This window comes from Stegodyphus dumicola, chromosome 3 (assembly GCF_044657685.1).
Source record: "Stegodyphus dumicola isolate Sdum_Otavi_A_Nest chromosome 3, ASM4465768v1".
Lineage (NCBI taxonomy): Eukaryota > Metazoa > Arthropoda > Arachnida > Araneae > Eresidae > Stegodyphus > Stegodyphus dumicola.
Window position 1 is genome coordinate 1701691 of NC_140770.1, and position 21121 is coordinate 1722811.

The 21121-nt window shown below is 34.3% G+C and overlaps 1 protein-coding gene across 3 annotated transcripts in view; it reads left to right on the forward strand.

Moving 5' to 3' along the window:
- The window catches only part of LOC118201769 (degenerin deg-1-like), a 63889-nt gene that overhangs the window by 19797 nt on the left and 22971 nt on the right, over positions 1 to 21121 (forward strand). For all 3 annotated transcript variants that reach the window (XM_085812310.1, XM_035373921.2, XM_085812311.1), the window contains exons 2-5: positions 1397 to 1457; positions 4204 to 4325; positions 8945 to 9066; positions 14854 to 15014. In XM_085812310.1, the coding sequence (XP_085668436.1) occupies positions 1397 to 1457; positions 4204 to 4325; positions 8945 to 9066; positions 14854 to 15014 (466 nt within the window). The remainder of the gene's footprint in view (positions 1 to 1396; positions 1458 to 4203; positions 4326 to 8944; positions 9067 to 14853; positions 15015 to 21121) is intronic.

Here is a 21121-nt window from a genome sequence, read left to right on the forward strand (position 1 = left end):
TACATTTACTTTGATCAGCTTTATTACACGAGAGCAACTTATAAAGTTTGTTTTCTATTACATCTCTTTCAGACTTTCGTTTTAGACGCTTTTGGGCTTCCAGAATTTGTAGAATCCGGTACTGTAGTAAAAATGTATTTGACTCATCCCCCCTTTCCAAGAAATTAATAGAAGATAAATTTTTAAAGCAAACTCTCGCTATTTTTCACAAATTCTCTTTAAACGGATCTTGAAATTTTAATTACAGATTGATATTCATGTTGAGATACCAATCAGAAATTTTTTTATTTATTAAACTAATGTAATAGTAAAATAATGCAGTTATGCTAATGTATATAAAACATCACTCATTTGCCAAACTATGTTGAGAAATTCTAAATGTACGCAATTAGAAACGCATTTTTATAATGCGGAAGATGAAACAAAGATTTCGTTTTTCATTGATCGAAATAGTGTTGTCCCTTGTCTGGTCTCTATTTGTAATGGAGAAGATTTATCAAGCAAGTGAAAACAATAGTAGAATTTCTCCAATGTTCATATAAAATGATTGGTATGGTTTATGTCATTACGGCAAAGCCTCGAGGGCTATCTGCCTAAAGGGAGGGATGCTTTCGCGGAAGACTTTCTAAGGGAAACTGGCTCGTATACACAATTTACACATGGAAAAAAACCATGAAAACCAGCCCGTTTGGAGGGCTCGGAGCGAACTACCGGTGTTCAGTGATTTTTACCACTCGACCGATGGTAGGCCTAATAAAATGGAACCAAACACATTGATCAGTGTTGCGGTTAGCGCAGTTGGTGGCTGTATCTTCTGGATAGATTCGAATTGTATCTATTTCAGTGTCCTCTTGAGAGACTTAGCAGTAAGGAAAGAGGGATACGATACCTTCAGATCCGTTTCTCGGGACGTTTTTAATGCAACTTCTCTGTTTTTGGCCCATCAGTGGACGAGCGGTAAAGTCGCTAAACACTGGTAGTTCGGTTCGAAGTTCGAACCCCGCGAACAGGCTGGCTGCATGGGCGTTTTCATGGTTTTCCGCATGTGTAACGGGTATATGAGACAGTTTCTCTTAGAAAGTCCTCCACGAAGGCGTTCGTCCCTTTAGGCAGATAACCTTTTCGAGGCTCGGTCATAATCACATACACCACCACCCTATTTTCGTGGATGTAAATTTGATCGCCGCCTATGGCTCACGTTTTTGCCAAAAATTGTATTGACCATATTAGAAAAATGCATTAAATTGCAAGTGTCTGGCCCTAAAGAAAAACATCAACTTGTATTAACAAAATGAAACAAAAGTTGAAAATATTCAGATTTAACTTAATAGTTCATTTTTGTTTAATTAAAATGTGATGTACGTTATTTGACAACTGTAAAATATTTCTTTTACAGGTTAATAAAATCATTGTACTGCCGTGAATATTACTGCTCACCTTACGATCACGTGCAAGAGGTAAGTAACTTCTGTATACGTTTGTCAATAACTTAATTCCTATTTTCGTAGGTGCAGTTACGATTAACGAAAAGATTTTATAAAGTCTCCTGCATAGTTAGCAAAAACTGAAGCATATTAAGTTGTTCATACACATACACAGTGCATCTACAAAGTTTCACGACTAATTATTTAAGCAAATTAGAACAAATCTGTCAAATGATAACTGACAATATTTATTCTCAGGGCCATCTCAGGCTCATCTGTGGCCGAGCGGTAAAGTCGCTGAACGCTGACAGTTAGTTATAAGGTTCGAATCCCGCTAACGGGACGACTGCATGGGCGATTTCGTGGTTTTTCCCCTGTGTATGTTACGATGAAACACCGAAATCTGGAGAATGTCGACTTTCACCGGTGAATGTCAACATTCACATAGTCGCTTGGTGTATGTCCGAAATATTTTCCAAATACTCTTATTTCTGACTTAACCGGTGAATGTCGACATTCACCACGTACTAATGGTGAATGTTGAACATATAAGAATATTATATTTCCTTCTCCGTAATTCATTCGCGAAAAAACGCACTCGAGACTCAGAATAAGAACTTAAGAATATAAGAACTTAAAACACACAGTATATTCAAAATGAGAAAGGAAAATAATAGAAGTTATAAACTTACCAAATTATGTGATTCAAATCTTATTTATTGCAACAACTTAAACTATTATGACACTTTGAATTGCGCAAGAGGCCTTTGCGTTTATAACTGCATTTATTTGTGGAACACTTCCTTTTGGAATGGCAGCGTGTACATATACTCTTCTCTTTTCGACCTACACCAGAGCATATCTGTGATTGTCGACATACTCTGGTGAGGGTCCGAATATACAAGAATGTAAAGAAATATTCGATCTTTCACCGACGTATTTGGTGAATGTTGACATTCTTCGGTGAAAGTCGACATTCTCCAATTTCGGTCTTTCACGGTAACATGTATACGAGCAAGTTTGCCTTAAAGTCCATCATGAAGGCAGTCCTCCCCTTAGGCAGATATCCCTCGAGGCTTTGCCGTAATCACATAAACCTAATCTTATATGGTCTCTATCTGCATTTTCTAAAGTATCGTCTGTTTACAGACAAATCTTTCTATGCAGTTATTACTTGCTTTGATCCAGTGAATATCTGTGGTTCTGGACTCGGAAAAGACCGGAACTAAAATTTTCAAGTAAAACTGAATTAATTTTGATTTTTTTTTCAAACAAATTATGATGGTAGATGAGTAGTATGATGGTAGTCAGGGAAGTTGGTGTTTTGTTTATGATTATGAAACATAACGGACCTCAGAGAAATTAGTTATTGAAAAACTCAACACTTTGTCCCATTCTTCTGTTTTCCATCTACAGTGGATACCATCTTATATAAATGTAAAATACAATGATACAGCTGATAGACTAGCAAAGGAGCGAACTTCCCTGCCTCAGGTTTATGCTCAACCTTTTAACTTTTTTTTTCCAGTGGCAGATTATGAATAATTACAAATGTAACCTAGTCCATTAATCTATACAAGGCCGGATGTGGTGGTCTCTTTATTATGGAGGCACCTAATAGGTGGACCAGCATCGCCTTTCCTATAAAAGGACGGACAGTTACAACCATGCCTTCGTCCGGGATTCGAATCCAGGCCCTTCGGCATCGCAGTCAGCTTAGGCCTATGGTCAGGGGACAACTATGCCGATTGTGCGGCCCAACCTTTAACTTACCTTGAACTATATTCGAGAAAAAAGGCTTTAATTAACAATTCCTGAAGACAGCTACCGACCTGCTCATAGTACCGTAGTACAGGTCCTGGTACCACTGTTGGTTTCAAGGCTGACAGGAAGCGCCAAACAGCTCTGGCTCGGTGATCACGACATTTAAGGACCATCAGATATTCCGGTGGTATTTAAACCTTTCCCACTTGCGCCAAATGTAAAAATCATGAAGCCACTGCTCATCATCTACTTAGTTGTGTTGTCTGAAGATCTGCCGAGGAGATCTAAGTTCGTGTTGGAAGCTGTGAAAGCGAATGAACTTACGGAGCTGATCTGATTGAGATCAAAAGAAGAACAGACATAAAGGCCGTTATCTGCTTGACTTGCAAAAACTTCATCACCACCACAGAAGTTTCGATTTCAGAAATCCCGGGTAAAGATCATTCTTGATTCCAAAAAGGATAGTTCACATTGAGTGTATTCTTGAGAAACTGGCTGTGGACGTCCTGTTTTACAAAGACCCAATGGATAAACGTTTGAAGAGAATTAAGCGCATTAGGCCTAAATAATTGGTTTGTTCTGCATGGCAATGCATTTCACATAAATCCATTCTCGTCTGGCAGTTTCTAGCGAAGAAGAGTATCGCAATTCTCAACCATCTCATCCTCTCTCGGCGAACAAATCTGACACCTGGCAGAATCTATTTCCCTGTTCTTTAAAGTGAAATCTTATTAAATGGGCATTATTTTAATAGTAACGAAAAGATTAAAAAAAAACCGTAGCTAGCGACATAAATAGTATTCCAAAAGATGAGTTCTGCTGGCGAAATTAGCAGTTGTGGGAATATGCCAAACGTTTTGTAGATTTACAAGAATTGTATATTCGAGCCTAAAAAGTGAAAGAAGTTTGCACACGCTTATTACTTCTAAAACTTTGCAGATGCGTTGTAGTATACGTTTACTTATACACTAAAAATGTTTGATATTCTTTTCTTTCTTTACTGTTTTATTTCTAGTACGAGGACTACTGGCGCATGAACCGCAGTGATCGTGTGCGCCTTGGCCACACGAAAGATAAAATGATCATCAAATGTAAACTGAATGGCAGAATGGAAATGGACGAGGATCAGTGTTATAAGTAAGTAGAATTTCTTTCCTCCTAAGATTTATTAGAGCTCATATAACTTTAAATTTAAACATATTGTTACGTTTATCTCTTCCTGACACCAGTTGTTACGTTATTTTCTTCCTTCACGTTCGTACGGGGTTTGTAGATTTGGAGTGAATAGCGACGACACTTGATGAAATATCGAAACACACTTTATTTACCAATATTCTCAGGACAGCTCCAAAATAACTTTTACAGTCGTCGAACTGTTATAAACACGCTGGCACGTTCAGCGACACGGCCTTTACACTGTCAGGCAATAACGGTGGAGACAGCTTCACTGCAAAGCACCCGAGTACAGCTCCCAACTGTGTTCGGTCGTTCTCGGAACTCCACGTACTCTCGAGACTCTCCACGCGATACACTCGACGGGACACAAGAGTATAGCTCTCTACTCAGCCCAGTCTAAGACAAAATTCGACGATGCACTAATTCGCGATGCACTAAAAGACTCTCTCGATGCACTCGACGACAGACTTCGAGACGCTCGCTCAATGACTGACTATCAGCTCGCTAGACGAGGCACGCACACTAAATGACTGCGGACCAGCAGGGGTTATATAGCTTTCGGCTTGTGTTCGAGAACATTCTGAACTAAACCGGTAAGAATTCGTTCCAGAAGGTTCTCCATCCGTCCATGGCACATCGCCAATTTTGTCGCCAAATGGGCGATTTATTGCCAAATGTGGCAACCCTGCCTTCCTTTGCCATTTTATGGCAATCCTAAAACTGCTTTGCGGGGAAGCCATCTTACCGCGCCTGTAGATTTCGTAACAATATCTTAAATAATCATAGAAAATGAACAAATTTTACTATGAAGAAAAGTATATGCCTAATGATTTGAACTGCACATAAATATTTTTTGTATAACACACATTTTTGGTCAACATTTTGCCAATAAATGGCCGGTTTATGACTTGGAGTAAGCACCTTTGGTCGAGATAATTTGGTACTTTTATGTCAGAGCACTTTCATGATGGCTTATGTCTTAGGCTAACAACTGCCAACTTGCATAAAGGTCGTCCGAGTGACTACCGACTTGCATAAGGGAGATCTGAACTTGCATCTTTAGTGATCGGCGGTTCCTGAAATTTCCAGAATTCCTGATCCTGCCTGTCAGAACTGAAACTACAGTGTGTTTTGTGCCGTAATAAATCTACCACTGAAATAAGTGCTCCGGCGTTAACTGCATTATCAATATGATGCATACACCTGCTTATTATTTAAGGTTTTTAAAACGTGTCCAAATCTGTGCTATACCTTACATCATTTTCTACCAGAACCGACGAACGAGACCAAATAAACAATTTCTTAGAAGAATGCCTAATTTTTCTTATGGAAAGACAAGATACTGTAAGATTTTTATACGTATGATTTTTGTATATTCTAATTCGAATTTCTTTGTAAGCAAATAAGAGTGAAAAAGTCAAATTCGAGTATGTTTTATACAAATAAAGGAAAATACGTAAGAATTCCTTTTAATGTACCTGGTAGAATTTAAATTGTTTAGATTGGCCTTTTATTTAAAAAATGCGTCAGTTTAGAATGATTTTTTAATTGCATTTGCTATTTCAATCGCAAAAACAGCGCGTTTTGTAGGATATAAATGGAATCGGAAGGACACAAAAGTTTCTGCCTTTTCTACTAGATGGCAGCACCATCAAAATAATTTTATAAATGCTACTTATAATTCTCAATTTTCGGGAGTACTATTTATTTACTTATCTTTTTGTTTTAATCTATATTTCTTTCAAGAATTAAAAATGAACATATATTATATAGAATTTTATATAGAATATATATTATATAGAAAAGGAACATATATTTTATAGAATTATATTTCAAGAATTAAAAATGAACATATATGTATTATAAAAATCGAAGTTTTTCTATTCTTGATAATAAGCTGAAAATTTGAGTTTTCCAGTTTCAGCTACAATGTACTCTCGATTATCTGCGCTAATGCCGGGAAAGAAGATCACAGATAACTGAAAAACAGGGATAACGCAGGTTATCAATTTTCGTGCATATTGCATGCATTTATTTCTTGAAAAAGAAAAAAAAAATCAGTGTTACTTTGACCGTTTAAATATTTGTCTGTTTTGTCTGAATATTTTTCGAAATACTATTTTATTCGAATCCCCTTTCGTCGAAGATGTCCAGTGGAGTTTCAATAGAAGTCGATGCTATTTGGGAACTGATGTAATGAATTGCCAGGATCTTTTTCTGGTATCTCTGCCTCATGTGTTCTGGTCACATTTGAAACGATATCCGCATCACTGAAAGATTGAAAGCCCGGCACAGTCAAGCAAATATCCAACCACTCCTCGATTTTTCGCAATCAACATTTTCAAAGAATTGTATATTTTAATTTTTTGGGCATACAACTCTTTTTAAAAAATAAAAAAGTATATGTTATAGTACACACACTGGCCAGTGAACATGGAGCTTTTTAGATCCTTTAAATTAGATGGAAGAGGAGAGTACTGTCGGATGCGTTTTTCCAGCATATCCCACACATGTTCTATAGGGTAAAGGTCCAGGCTACCTTTTCTCATGTACGTGGCGACATTGGTAATCTAGGAAATGAAAGGGCCGATTGGTTGGCAAAATAAGCTACAAATATCCAAGTCAATACTCCAATGATACTGCCTAAGTCATATTTCAAGGGGAAAAAATAGGGATATTACAATAGTCAAGTGGAATGAATTATACAGGAATTCTACTACTGCCTCCTTGACTAAATTATATTTTCCTCCCATTCCTCACAGATTGAATAATAAACACTTTGTTTGCAATTTTGAAATTATTTAATTTCTAACTGGACATGGTAATTTCAATTCATATCTAAAGAAATTTAGATTATCTAGTACAGACTTTTGTTCATGCAGTTTCGGGGGGGGGAGTGCAAAATGTCGAACATTTGTTGTTCTATTGTTCAAAGCTCACGGATGGACAAAAAGGAACTCATTTCTAGGTTAAACGCTGTGAATATTAAATTTCCTCCCCCTCTTCACATATTTGTTCGAAATAAAATGGCTCTGTAAATGATGTGCTGATGTGCACTTATGAAATATGCTCCCCGTTATCAAGATACTCCCCCTTCCACAGTGCGAGTAAGGCAAGATGGATTCATGGTTTCGTGGGGTTCTCGCCACATTCGACGTTTTCCATCAGTGCAAAATAAGGTGTAGCGTGATTCATTCAACCACATTACCCGTTCCAATCCTCAGATGTGCAGTTTCTTCTTTCCCAACACCACTGCAAACGAATTCTTGCATGTCGGGAAGAAACGAGTGGTTTTCTCACAGGTATCCAACAATGTATTCCTATCCTCTGCAATTCTGTGCACATGGTTCGAGCTGAAATCTGTTGGGGGGAAGACCTTGGTTGACGATCTGTGTCAGCTGAGGCACAGTAGAGTTCTTGTTCTGCCCTACAATTCGTCGTAGACGACGCAGAACGCTCCTTGGGTAACTGCTCGAACGCAATTACGTCTTCTAGAGAAGGTCTGTGGGTTCTGATTCGAACTTTTGAAAACCTTTGAAATGGCTGCTTTTGATCACTCAGTGAGATTTGCACGTCTTCGAAATTGATGCCCCGGCTAAACGGGCACCAACAATAAGCCATTTTTTTCAAATAGTGAAAGATCTGACGTTTTGTCCATTTTACTTCATTCATCGTGGAAAGCACTTTTACACTTTAGTTATACTAGCATTCTAACCATGTGTAACTTACGTCATAAAAAAAAATTGTGTGCTTCAGTCCTTAGCGCGCATTCAGATGACAATCTCACAGGTTTCTAATTCATTGGCCAGTGTGTGTAATAACTTCCATTATTACCTTGTAGAGTCATTAGGTTAATTGGAAGCAGAAAAGCTGAAACATATGCAACCGCCTTCGCCGGGAATCCAACCACGAACCTCTGGAATACCGGTCCAGCGTGCTACCGTTACACCACGATGTGAAGTACCGTTACACATACGCTAGGAAAGTGGGAGAAGTATCTTATATACTGCCCTTTTTAAGGGCGACTAGGGTTTTAGGGGACCTAGTTGCCAAATCCTGGGTGCGGAGAATCATCATCCACAACCCTTTTAGTTCGATCAGCACTTGTAGAGACATTAGGATTTTTTGGAAGCCAGAGAGATGAAAAATATGCATCCGTCTTCGCCGGGAATCGAACCACGGACCTCTGAAATACCGGCTCAGTGTGCAGAACCACTACACCACGAAGGCACGTTAGAGAAGCGGGAGAAATACCTTATAACCTCAACTTCTTCACAATTAGATAAATCTCCGATTTCTGGATTAAGAAGAATCTTTCTCCGACCTCACATTTGTGCGTGTGTTTTTTACACACTCTCGCCCATAGCGTTGAGTGTGAGTCGAAACCACCGCCACACACGGATAATCCATAAACCGGTTAATCCTTAAGCGGGATAATCAAGACTCTATAGTATATTTGATAGATAATAGATTTTTACTTTTCTCATTAGAAATTCTAAGCTGATTGCGCCTGAGATTTTGTTATTTTATAGTAAAATGCTATGTTAACAATTACATTTAACTCCCCCTCCACATTTCAGACATTTCAGGTTGCATCATAACGCAGAGCACGGGAATTGCTTCACATTCAACGCGCAGTGGAATATGCCAGACCACAAAATGCTATACGCCTACGAATCTGATATGTGGAACAAGCCTACAGGTAAATATATCAACGAATAGTAGCGAATTTAGCCTACAGTAAATATACAAATATAAATAAATATATCAACTGTAATTTCCTTGAAAAACCACTAGCAGGACATTTGTTATTTTCGTGATTACTTCTTATTTACTTCACTGGAAAAGTTTAGATTGCTTTTTCATCACATTCATTTATGATTGTGTAAATAATTACAATCCTAGCCAAGCTGGCTATGATTGTGATTTAGAAACGCGAGGTTAAAACTCTAGATTTTAAGATTAAAAATCCCTCGTTGAAATTGGGAGATTTCTAGAGTGGCGTAAAATCTCCAAAAATCTCGAATTTTGCAATTACATGTCTGTGTCGATTTTTGTAGCACAGAATTCAACCGTTCTCTCCTATATTTTTAAAAATTATTATAAGCTGTTTCTAGAAAACTGTACAAGAATTTTAATTTCGTCGTTCACTTTAAAAGTGGGCCAGCATCGTCCGAGCGGTAAAAACCGCTGAACACTGGTAGTTAGATCCGGGGATAGAATCCCGGCTAACGGTCTAGCTGATGGGCATTTTCGCCGGTTTTCCCCATTTGTAACGTGGATAGAAGCCAGTTTCTCTTGAAAAGACCTCCACAGGGCATCCCTCCCTTTCCGTGTAGTGCCTAAGGGCGGAGCACGTAATAAGTAAAAAGAAAAAAGAAAATTAAAAGTACCAGAATATGAATATTTGCATCGTTTAAAATACAGTAAGACCCCGCTTAACGCGTGGGATACGTTCCATCAAAGTAGAGCGTAATGCGAAACAGCGCTAAACGAGGCTATCTTTACATGTAAATATTGGGGTTAGGGGAAGATGGCTAGGAAATTGGTTAGGTATTAAATTTAAAAAGTATGTTTTTTTAATAAAAATAAAACCAAACATTTATTTCTTAAAGCCCAAATTAATACCACATTATTATTTCTTGCAAAAATAAAAACAAAATATAAATAACAAAGCGAATATTATAAAAAAAAACAAATAAAATTCTCAGTCAGTCATATTTAGTTAGCCTTCCGCATTTTCAGTGTTCTGCCTTTTTGTGACAAAAGCATCTTAATGTTGTTTGCCTTTTTCTTTTGCGTTGTTCTCTTAAAAGTTCTTCATAAACGGATAGAGCATCTCTAACACCACGCCTTACTTTTGAGCTCCTGTCAAAATTCGGATCATTTTCAATGAATTGATCCATTATTTCAGTTATGGTAGACAAACTCCTTTTTACAAACGCCATCGAAAGTTCTTTTTGCTCTTCTTCTGAATCACTGCTGTCAACATTTTTGTTTTCTTCTTGTTCAGTTAATTCCTTGAGCTCATCATTAGAAAGACTAGCCGCTGCTTCTTGAATTATTTCTTCGACATCTTCCACATTTACCCCTTCAAAATATGTCTGTACAATACCGCACCAAACAAGAAATACAAGTACACTCTTTCGGATATGTATTTGAAACCTATCGCTGCATAATATTTCGGGTAATCCCCGTATGCTGCGAGCGATTTCGTGGAATCCCCGGGTTGAAATAAAAGAGCGCTAAACCGAAACAGCGTTAAGCGGGGTCTTACTGTATTCTTGTAATTGGAAATATGTTTCTAACTATTGTAAAAACTAAGGTCGCATAAGGACTTTCGTAGACTCGGTGTATTTTGCAACAGCTCAAAAAATGAATTTTTTCCCGCAACACTGGTTATCAACTTTAATCAATTACAATGGAACAAGAATACTCTGACGTGTTCATCTTTTTTAAACAGGATAAAAACGTTTTAGAGATAAACGACGAAATGACAAGTGGAACGATTTTGGATAATTTTATAATGCCTAAATCTTAATAAATAAAAAAATAGCCAGTTAACTGAGTACACCAACCTCCGAGCGGTAAAGTCACTGAACACTGGTAATTTGGTCCAGGTTTCGAATCCCGGCAAACAGGCTGGTTGCATAATCGTTTTCGTGGTTTTCCCTATGTGTAACGTATATACGAGCCAGTTTCCCTTAGAAAGACCTCCACGAAGACCTCCATCCCCTTAGGCAGATGGTCCTCGATTGCTTTGCCACAATCAAATAAACCAAAATCAAACCAACTGGTTAATGTATTCACGATATTATTTAATGGATCATGTAAATTATTTGCTTAAATACCATTATCTTTCTTCTTTCGCAACTTTGCATGATATTTCTCAGTGCTAGTTTTTTAAATACTTAGTCCGTTTCCGCATAATGCTTTGAATGGTGCTTTCCTAATTACTTGCATAATACTGAATAAAACTGTTAAATTTTAAGAGTCAGAATTCGTTCTTAAATTAAAGCATGAACTTTTCCTCGTCATAAAGCAGGTTTGTTTTGATAATTTAAAAAAATGAGAATACATTAATTGGGAAATAAAGACCTAACTCGGAAATTATACAGTCAGTGGCAGAGCGGTAAAGTTGCTGAACACTGGTAGTTCGGTCTGAGGTTCGAATCCCGCGAACGGGCTGGCTGCATGGGCGTTTTCGTGGTTTCCCCCATGTATAACGTGTATACGAGTCAGTTTCCCTTAGAAAGTCCTCCACGAAGGCATCCCTCCTCTTAGGCAGATAGCCCTAGTGTGCTTTGCCATAATTAAATAAACCAAACCAAACCCAAAGTGTTCGTATACTTTAAGAATTTGCAGAAAAGCACTGTAATCCAGAATTAAATTCGAATATGAAGCCCAATCTTTTTTCATATCATATCTATGCGACTTCGAATAAAACTAAACTTTTTAATTTCTAATATTGACTTTTCTTTTTCTAAAATTGGAAATCTAAGGAGGCATAGATGAAACACGCCACAAAAGTGATCGTGCATGGAAACATTTTCGTAAAATTTCATAAATAAAATTATCGTCTACCATTTTTTTTTTTTTTTTTTTTTTTTTTTTTTTTTTTTTTGGTGACGTTCAAAAAATTGTCTGGCTTTATTTTTTGCTGTCTTAGTTCGTTATATTTTATTTAATGTTTAAAAATGGCTCGCAGTCGTAAGTAAACTAAGAACAGCATTCGAAAACTGATAATTTTTTATCATAGGAATGGAAATTCGATCCGGGATATCGCTAAATTAGTAAATTTATCCCATTCTACGTGTGCATTATGTGATAAAGTGCTCTAAAGAAGAAAATTGGATCCAAAATAAAGTAAGATCTTGTCTGGCAAAGAGGACTCGACGTCACTCAGTGTGACTAGAGATTTATAGTTAGAAAAATTTGTGAAACATACATGTTTGAGTGTTTTAAAGATTTGTACAGAATTCACTGAAACATTCTTTATTTCAGCTTCGTTTAAAACTCTTCGACGACTACTCAGATCGGCTGAATCGGATGTCATAAGCGCTTTGCACGAAGAAAAATTTTTGAAAGTTTCAAAAAATAGAAAAACTAGGCGAATTCAGAAGTCAGACAACAAAAATCAGCGTTATATTTTCAAATTTTCACAGGACTAGTTTCGATGGTTTTATCGAACCACCATCCTCAACTGCAAAAACGCAAATGAATGAGGTTCGTTTGCGTTTTTGCAGCTGAGGATGGTGGTGTGGTAAAACTATCGAAACTAGTCCTGTGAAAATTTGAAAATATAACGCTGATTTTTGTTGTTTGACTTCTGAACTCGTATTTGTTCGGCGTGTTATTGTGTCTTAATTATAGAAAGCCTAGAATTTTCTTCGCAAAATCAATGTCAAATAAACCTGAAGCGTATGAGAATCATGTCTTATTTGCAAATTTAATATTTTTGATTCCGATGAGCGTATAATTAATTCTATGGAGAAAAGAAAATGAGGAGCTTGATCCCAAGACCTTGTCTGGTAGATTAAAGCATTGCGGTGGAGGTGTTCTTGTGTGAGGGTATATGTCAGCATCAGGATTAAATAATTTAGTAATTGCTGATGGCACAATGAACCATACACTTTATTTCAATATTGTAAAGGATAATTTAAAATTATCTGCCCAAAATTTGGGTAATGGAAACAAATTTATTTTTTATTAAGATAAGGATTGTAAGCACACAGTCCTCAACGTTCGCCTTTTGGATGTCTATAATTGTCCACAAGTTCTGAAATCACGCCCTCAGTTACCAGATTTAAACCAAAAAGAGAACTAAAAACAGTAATGATGGAAGAATGGAGGAATGTTGATGCAGATATTACAAAAACTGGTGAACTCTATATCCAAACGTTCGAAAGCTGTCATAAAGATTACAGGATATACCACAAAATAAGGCTGGCAGAAATACTACAATATTTACTAATATGTGCAGATTTTTTTAAAGCATACAAAGATTTTTGTGAGGTAACTTTTCTGTTACTTTTTTATTATTGATTTTCCAAAAAAAGTTTTAATATGTTCATAAAGTCATTAATGTAGTTTTGCCAACAGAAGTTTAGAGATATTATTAAAAATTTTTCATTCTAAAATATTATTTTTTAATGAATAAAGCAATATTTCACTGAAGCTCGTAAGTATACGAACACTTTTGTGAACCACTGTATATTAATTTACTATTAGACAAAAATCATGTATCAAATTTTATATAAATGTTTAAACATAAAAATTAATTTTAATCTAAAGTCGAATTTGATCTAATTTTATATTTTAAATTTTGATTTTCTTTTATGTGCTAAAAATTGAAATATCGATGTCAACATGCTGTCCCCATAGCTTTCTGAGAATGATGGCAGTATCGTCTGCAGACATAGGAAATAATTAATAATATGTAATGAGGCGTTGTCATGTATTAATTACCTGGAAATATTTCGATGAGGAATTTTCAAAATACTAGTAAAAATATTTTATTTTGTTAGAGTAGTTTAACTGCGAAATTTTCTCTACTGATTTGAAAGAAGATTTGAATTATGCATCTTAGAAGAATTTTTATATATTCTTTTTGAATCAAACTTAGAAAAACTAAGCAGTCTCTAGAATTGTTCATATTTTTCAACACTTGTTCTACTGGATCTGCTAATCTACTTGTGAATTCGTCGATAAAAATTAATATAAAGTATTTGCAGTAATCAAAATTTTTCTGAATTAATCTACGATTATATTATTCTCGAATTCTTTATTTGTATAAATTGGTTTATCATTTCAATTATCGATTAAATATCAAAACGAGTATTTTATATATGATTAACTATTAAAAACCTGTGTAAAGGCTTTTTCGTAACTTTGAAATGAATTAATTACATGTGCAGAGCTTCAAAAAGTTTTAGAACAACTTATTTTATCATTTTCCATCAAAACTGCCAAACGACAACTTAAGCATTTTTTACTATGACATTTAAACTTGCTTTTCTTAAACATCGTCTGCTTTCTAAGCATTTAATCATTTATTTTGATCCATTGACTATTTGTTGTCCTGGATTCGAAAGCAAAGTAGAGAATAGCAAGAAGTTTTGCTGAGAAGACAGAACTAATTTTGAATTATTTTTGAAACAGAACGGCTGTCATTTGGATTGGCGTGGAAAACGTTTATTATGGCCGCAGAAACTTTGATTTCAGAAGCCTCAAATACAAGAACAGGATGATGACTTTTCTAGATTCGAAATGGATTATTCCTGAAAAATACTGTTTTAGTTATTAATAATGCTTATTTAATCTACTGTTCTCTTTATATTCTAACGATTGAAATTTTATTTCTAACTATTGATAGCAAATTCTACGAGAATTTTAAACAAATTCTATGACAGTTATAATAAACTGTAAACAATTCTATGATTCTGAATTTGGATAGTAAACTGTGTATTATGTGTTTATTTTTTATTAGAGCTACTTCTCGACCTGGATGTTCAGACTGAAGAATACCTCGACGATCACAAAACTCCATCTGTCTTGATTTACGTTCACGATCCTCGATTTTATCCTGACTTTGGATCTGAAGCTGTAAAAGCCAGAGCAGGGCATTTCTACAGCGTTGGAATGCGCAAAGTAAATTTACCTTCAGTTAATTTTGCAAGTACTTTTATTATATAATATACTAATTCCTTTTATTGCATAATATATTAATTCCTTCTTCCTTATTGATTTGTGTTTTTACTACATAATATAAATTCCTTAATATACTAATTACATAATGTATTAATTTACTTACTTTTGTTACATAATATATTAATTCCTTATTTTATATCTAACCACTAATTAATTTGAGATATTCTTGGTATTTTGCTTAATGCAGTTGCTTAGTTATACGAAAGTCTCATGCAATTATTTTTTAACAAAATCTGTCCAAAATTGTAACTAAATATATAGCGGAATCAATCAAATCAAAATTCTATTGTCCTAATATAGACTCAATATAAAATATTCAATATCTCACCTTCAGATTTACTTCTCTAAACCAGGTGCTTATTTTTACTACAAATTCCTTATACGAAATAAAGGAAGTATGATATCCGATGAAATTTCAGCGAAAATATCTATTTTTGACTGTTCCCAAATCTATTTGGTCGATTCTTTTCGTGACATATATACATACGGCTACAATAAACGGCTTTTTCGAAAGCAGATTGTAAAATGGATTCAAAAGGGCGTCTTTTATGATGTCTGTATGCACGTGTATATACAGTGTCTCAAAAAAGTGATGGGACACTTGTGCTTTACAAAAGGAAACTGCAATAAAATAAATTTTTAAAAAAATGTAAAATTTTTTGTGGGTGTGTTTCATACTTAAATTTAGTAACAATTATTACATAACATACATTTTCTCAAAATATTAAAATGTTAATTTAATAAAAATACAATTGTTTAGAACGGAGCAGAAAATGGCTCACTTAAGTGATGGGACACTACGTACTATGCAACAAAAATAGTCTGAAGTAAGCAATAAAAATATCTTTTGGGGTATTTATTTTTACTCAAAAGCAATTGCCAATAATTTATAAAATCGTCTGCAGTATTTCTCTCCAGTTTGTTTTGGAATTTTTTTGTTTTTTAGCTGTGTGCAGCCATGAATGTTAAACGAAAAGAAACTTTGCCTGGAATTCGAATATTAGTTATTAATTTGCATATTGAACGTGGAAAATCTATTAGAGAAACTACTGAAACAGTTAACTTCAGTCATTAAACAGTTTTCAATATCATTAAACGATATAAAAAGAATCATATGATTCAGGATAAAAGAAGACCTGGCCGACCATCAAAGCTATCCAATGGAATAAAGCGAATTATCGTTCGAAATATTAAAAAAAATCCAAGAATGAGTGTTCCTAAAGTTGCTGCTGATTTACAAGCATTATATGGAGTAATTGTTAATTCTGAGACTATTAGAAGAGTAATTCGATCTACTGGATATCACGGTAGAGCAGCCAGAAAAAAATTCTTCGTAAGTGAAAAGAATATAAAATTCAGACTGGCTTTCGCAAAATCCAACATAAATAAGAATTCTGATTACTGGAATGAAGTTACATTTGCTGATGAGAGTAAATTTAATATATTTGGTTCTGACGGTAGAATCTTGGTGTGGAGAAAACCCAGGGAAGAATTTCGCAAACAGAATTTGGTGCCAACAGTAAAACATGGTGGAGGAGGAGTTATGGTATAGGTGTGTATGTCGTCCACTGGAGTCGGTAATCTTGTTTTTATTGACAGTATAATGGATCAGTACAAGTATTTTGACATTTTAAATCAAAATTTGAAATCTTCAGCACGAAAATTGAACCTTCATAACGATTTTAAATTCTACCAGGAAAATGACCCCAAGCACAGTGCTTTGAACGTTATACTCTGGCTGCTGTATAACTATCCTGAAATAATAAAAACACCCCCACAATCTCCACAATTAAATCCGATAGAGAATATTTGGCAAGAATTGGAATCTAGAATTCGAAAACACACCATTTCTTCAAAACAACAATTAAAATCATTGCTTCAAGAAGAATGGGGTAAAATCACTCCAGAAATCAAAAAAAAAATTAGTCGAATCCATCCCAAGAAGATTAAATCACGTTTTAAAAGTAAAAGGAAATCCAACAAAATATTAAAACATTTTAAGAAGTAAAATTTTTGGATAAATATTTGATGGAAAAGTAAGTGTCCCATCACTTAAGTGAGCCATTTTCTGCTTCGTTCTAAACAATTGTATTTTTATTAAATTAATATTTTAATATTTTGAGAAAATGTATGTTATGTAGTAATTGTTACTAAATTTAAGTATGAAACACACCCACAAAAAATTTTACATGTTTTTTAAATTTATTTTATTGCAGTTTCCTTTTGTAAAGCACAAGTGTCCCATCACTTGTTTGAGACACTGTATATGTATCTCGCATAACTCAAAAACGATTAGCCGTAGAACGTTGAAATTTTATGTATGAAATTGCTATACTATCTAGTTCTATCAATCTCTCATTTTTATTTCAATCTGCAGTATTAAAAGTAATTATATGTGTATGTTTATATATATAATTCACAGCTTTCATTAAATTACTTAATACTTAAATATATACTTGATACTTAATTTGCGTATAATTTTAACTTACTTTAACTAAATTACTTATTTAAGTTTTGTGTTTTTTAATTGTCATTTTGGCACAATGTTATGTTTTATTCCTTTTTCCAAGGATTTCGAAAATGTGTAGGGAAAATTCTGGTACATTTCAGATTCGATTTTTCGGTTTTATATGAATTTTAACGTCTTTAATAAAAATTTGATGAAATCTTTTTAAGATTTTTGATCTCAAATAGACCAGGAGAATGAAACATATTTTCGAAACATGTTAATCGACTTTTATGAAGCTTCAATTCATTTTTCTCTGATGAGTTCTGAATTGGAGTTTCAACAAAAGGAGATCAATTGTTATTTATATAATTTTGTATATTTTCCCTTTCGCATTTTTATTTTTCAACTTTGTTCTACTATGAAATCTTTCTTTAATTTGATTTGTTTTGATATTGTGTTAAACGTCTTGTACACGGTTGGAATTATTATATTATTGAGGAATTGCTTTGCTTTTATTCTATTTTTATAATAAATTTAGATGCATTAAGTTTATAGAGTACAAAGTCTGTAATCCGGACGTCCATTATCCGGAATGATCTATAATCCGGACCTCAAAGCCACAAACTTTTTTTATGCTTTACGCGTGCGCGCTTAATGTTATGCATGCGCATTTAATGTTTACGCATGCATGTTTATCACAAAAAACGAAGCAACTTAAACAACTTGCATTAAAAGAAATATTTAATAAAGTAAACAAATAAATATTAAGCTCTTTTTTTGTAAATTTTGATACCCTTTAGATCATAATTGCTCTTATTTCATAAATTACGGTTTCATATTTTTAATTTTATAATTTCTGCATGCCATCTTACTAGATTTAAGTTGATGATCTATAATCCGGAAAAACCCTTGATCTGGTATCGCCGAAGTCCCAACGAGTCCGGATTACGGACTTTGTATTGTATTTATAATGTTATAAAACCAAATTTAGAAATACTGATGTAAGAACACTGAAACGTAGAAATGCAGGAATAATGATGGCGTAGTGTGTAGACAGTGTGAAATGTAGATCTGTATTGAAGAGGAAGAATTCTGTTTGTGTAGAATGCTAAAATGTTGAATCCGTAATAATTAGAAAACTTTATTTCACTATTTTACTACTCATTTTTAATTCAATTGATATTTGTGGCCACAATTAAATCACTTGGTACTCTAGTTGTGCCTATTTCCAGAATATTTGCATTTTTGATACTGTTGTGAAAGGAAGAGAGCACAGCGAAATAGCATCCGAGTGGTAGCTGAGGTAGAAGCTAAAGTGCGCGATTTTGGTTTAAGTTAGAAAGGTTCCAGTTCTTCACATTTTTAGTTAAAGTTCCGAATTAGCTACGACATCAGCGTTACGCAAACCATGTGACAGATTAATATAGAAATGGTGTGGTCCAGAAAAGTTCTTACTACTTTTAGAATACAGACAGAAAATATCCAAATAAAAAATTAGAAATTAAGCTATTGTCAAATTAAATTGACGATAGATAAATTAAATTAGATAAATTAAATTGATGAGAGATAAATTAAATTAGATAAATTAAATTGACGATAGATAAATTAAACTGATGATGGATAAATTAAATTGACGATTGATACATAGCAGATTTGGATTTTTTTAATCTTGTATATGGAATAAAAGGAAATTTCAGAAAAGTGTTACATTAGGAACACTGAGACGTAGAAATGCTGATTGCGAAGATACTGATAATGTAGAATTCATAAAAACTAAGAAACTTAGCAATTGTGGCAGTTTTAACTCTATTTTTATTTCCAAATGAACATTTCTGACCACAATCCCTTAACACTATAATCTTACCTATTTAAAAATCATTTACATTTTTTATACTTTTGCGATAGGAAGGGAGCACAGCGAAATGACGTGCCAGCAGCATAGAGAGAGAAGGTAAGTGCGTAGTTATCCAATGTGGAAGCTCACAAAGAGGAAGGTTTTAGTTTGAGCTAGAAAAGTTTCAGTTCCCAGAGTTTGTTTCCAATTACTAAGTCATCAGCATTACACAAGCTTCATGGCATAGATTAGTCTAGAAATGCTATTATTATTTATAGAATGAAAGTTAACCCTTTGCGGCATAGTGTGACCAGTTTGGACACACCTAAAAATTTCCTTCTGAACGCACAGAAAAATTGAATGAAAAAGGATTTATAGGTTACTATAGGTTACTCTGAACCTTCTTTATTTATAGAAAATGGCAGCTCAACACAAACCAGTCCATATATTTTAGCCACGTTTAATTTTTTAAGACCCTCATTTTTCACAAAAATCTTCGATTTTTTTAGGGTATAAAAGGAATTATTTGAAAAGAAATTTCTATGTTATTTTTTATGGCTGTATGCTAATCTCCTTATTCTATATTAGTTTTAAATTTTTACCTTGAAATCTTGCTTAAAATCAAACGGCGAACCCTAGGTGTGCCCAGACCGGGCTCATCGATCATCTAGGACAACTGAGAGTCTGTATTCTTTGTTTCTCCTCATCTCATCGGTCAGTTAATTGACAACGATGCTCGTTTCAGCACTCTTTTCGAAGCTCTATTCAAACAGTGTGCCACAGAATTAAACCGATAAGTGCTATCTTCACAAAATTTTACTTGTGTACTCCTCTAGGCTTAATTAGACTGTCTACCTGTTTTTTTTTTTTCTTTATCAAAACTCCGACTTTAAAAGTTAGCGTGCTATTATTATTTATAGAGCATATAGGGTTAAAGAACTATTATTAATTTATTACTTAAAAGATAGCGTGCTATTACTATTTATAGAGCTTATAGGGTTAAAGAGCTATTATTAATTTATTACTTAAAAGATAGGTATTTTACATACATATGTATATAATTACGAGGCAATTTTTTTAGAAACAAAATATAAATATGCCTATTATTTTCGCACTTTAACCTGCTGAAAATTATCAGTAAAGACATAAAGTAAGAAATTTAGAACTAATGTTTCGCAAAGACCATTGTGAAACATTAGTTCTAAATTTCTTACTTTATATACACCCCGACCGCCCTCACCCCGCTTAAACATCCTTCCCCGGCCTTCATTTTCGTATTTGATGGTCGTTGTCCATACACTTCCAATAACAGAAGTTTTTAAATTGCAAATATATTCATGTTTTGGAAATGTCAAATTTAAGAAAAATTAATTTCAGAACAATAACTTTAGAGTGGTTTTCCAATTCCTATAATTACTCGTTATGAGAAACTAAAATTCAAGAAGTTTGACTCCCGTACGACAAAAATTGAGCAGGATTACAAAATTGGCAATTTTTGATGTCATTTTCGACTTGCTCCGAGCGGTCGGTTATTTAAGTTAGAATAATTCGAGGAAATAAGTTCAAATGAAGTACAGCAAAAAATATGTATAATATTAATGAAGCGTACAGGGAAGTCGTAGTGTCCATATCGAATTTTTTTAAGAGCTATTGCAACCGACAGAGGTTTTCTCATTTTATATTATTGACCAAGTAGTTAAAAATTTTATTTCGACGCAAGAAATACAACATTCGCTTTGAATGATTATAAAAATTCCGTAGTTA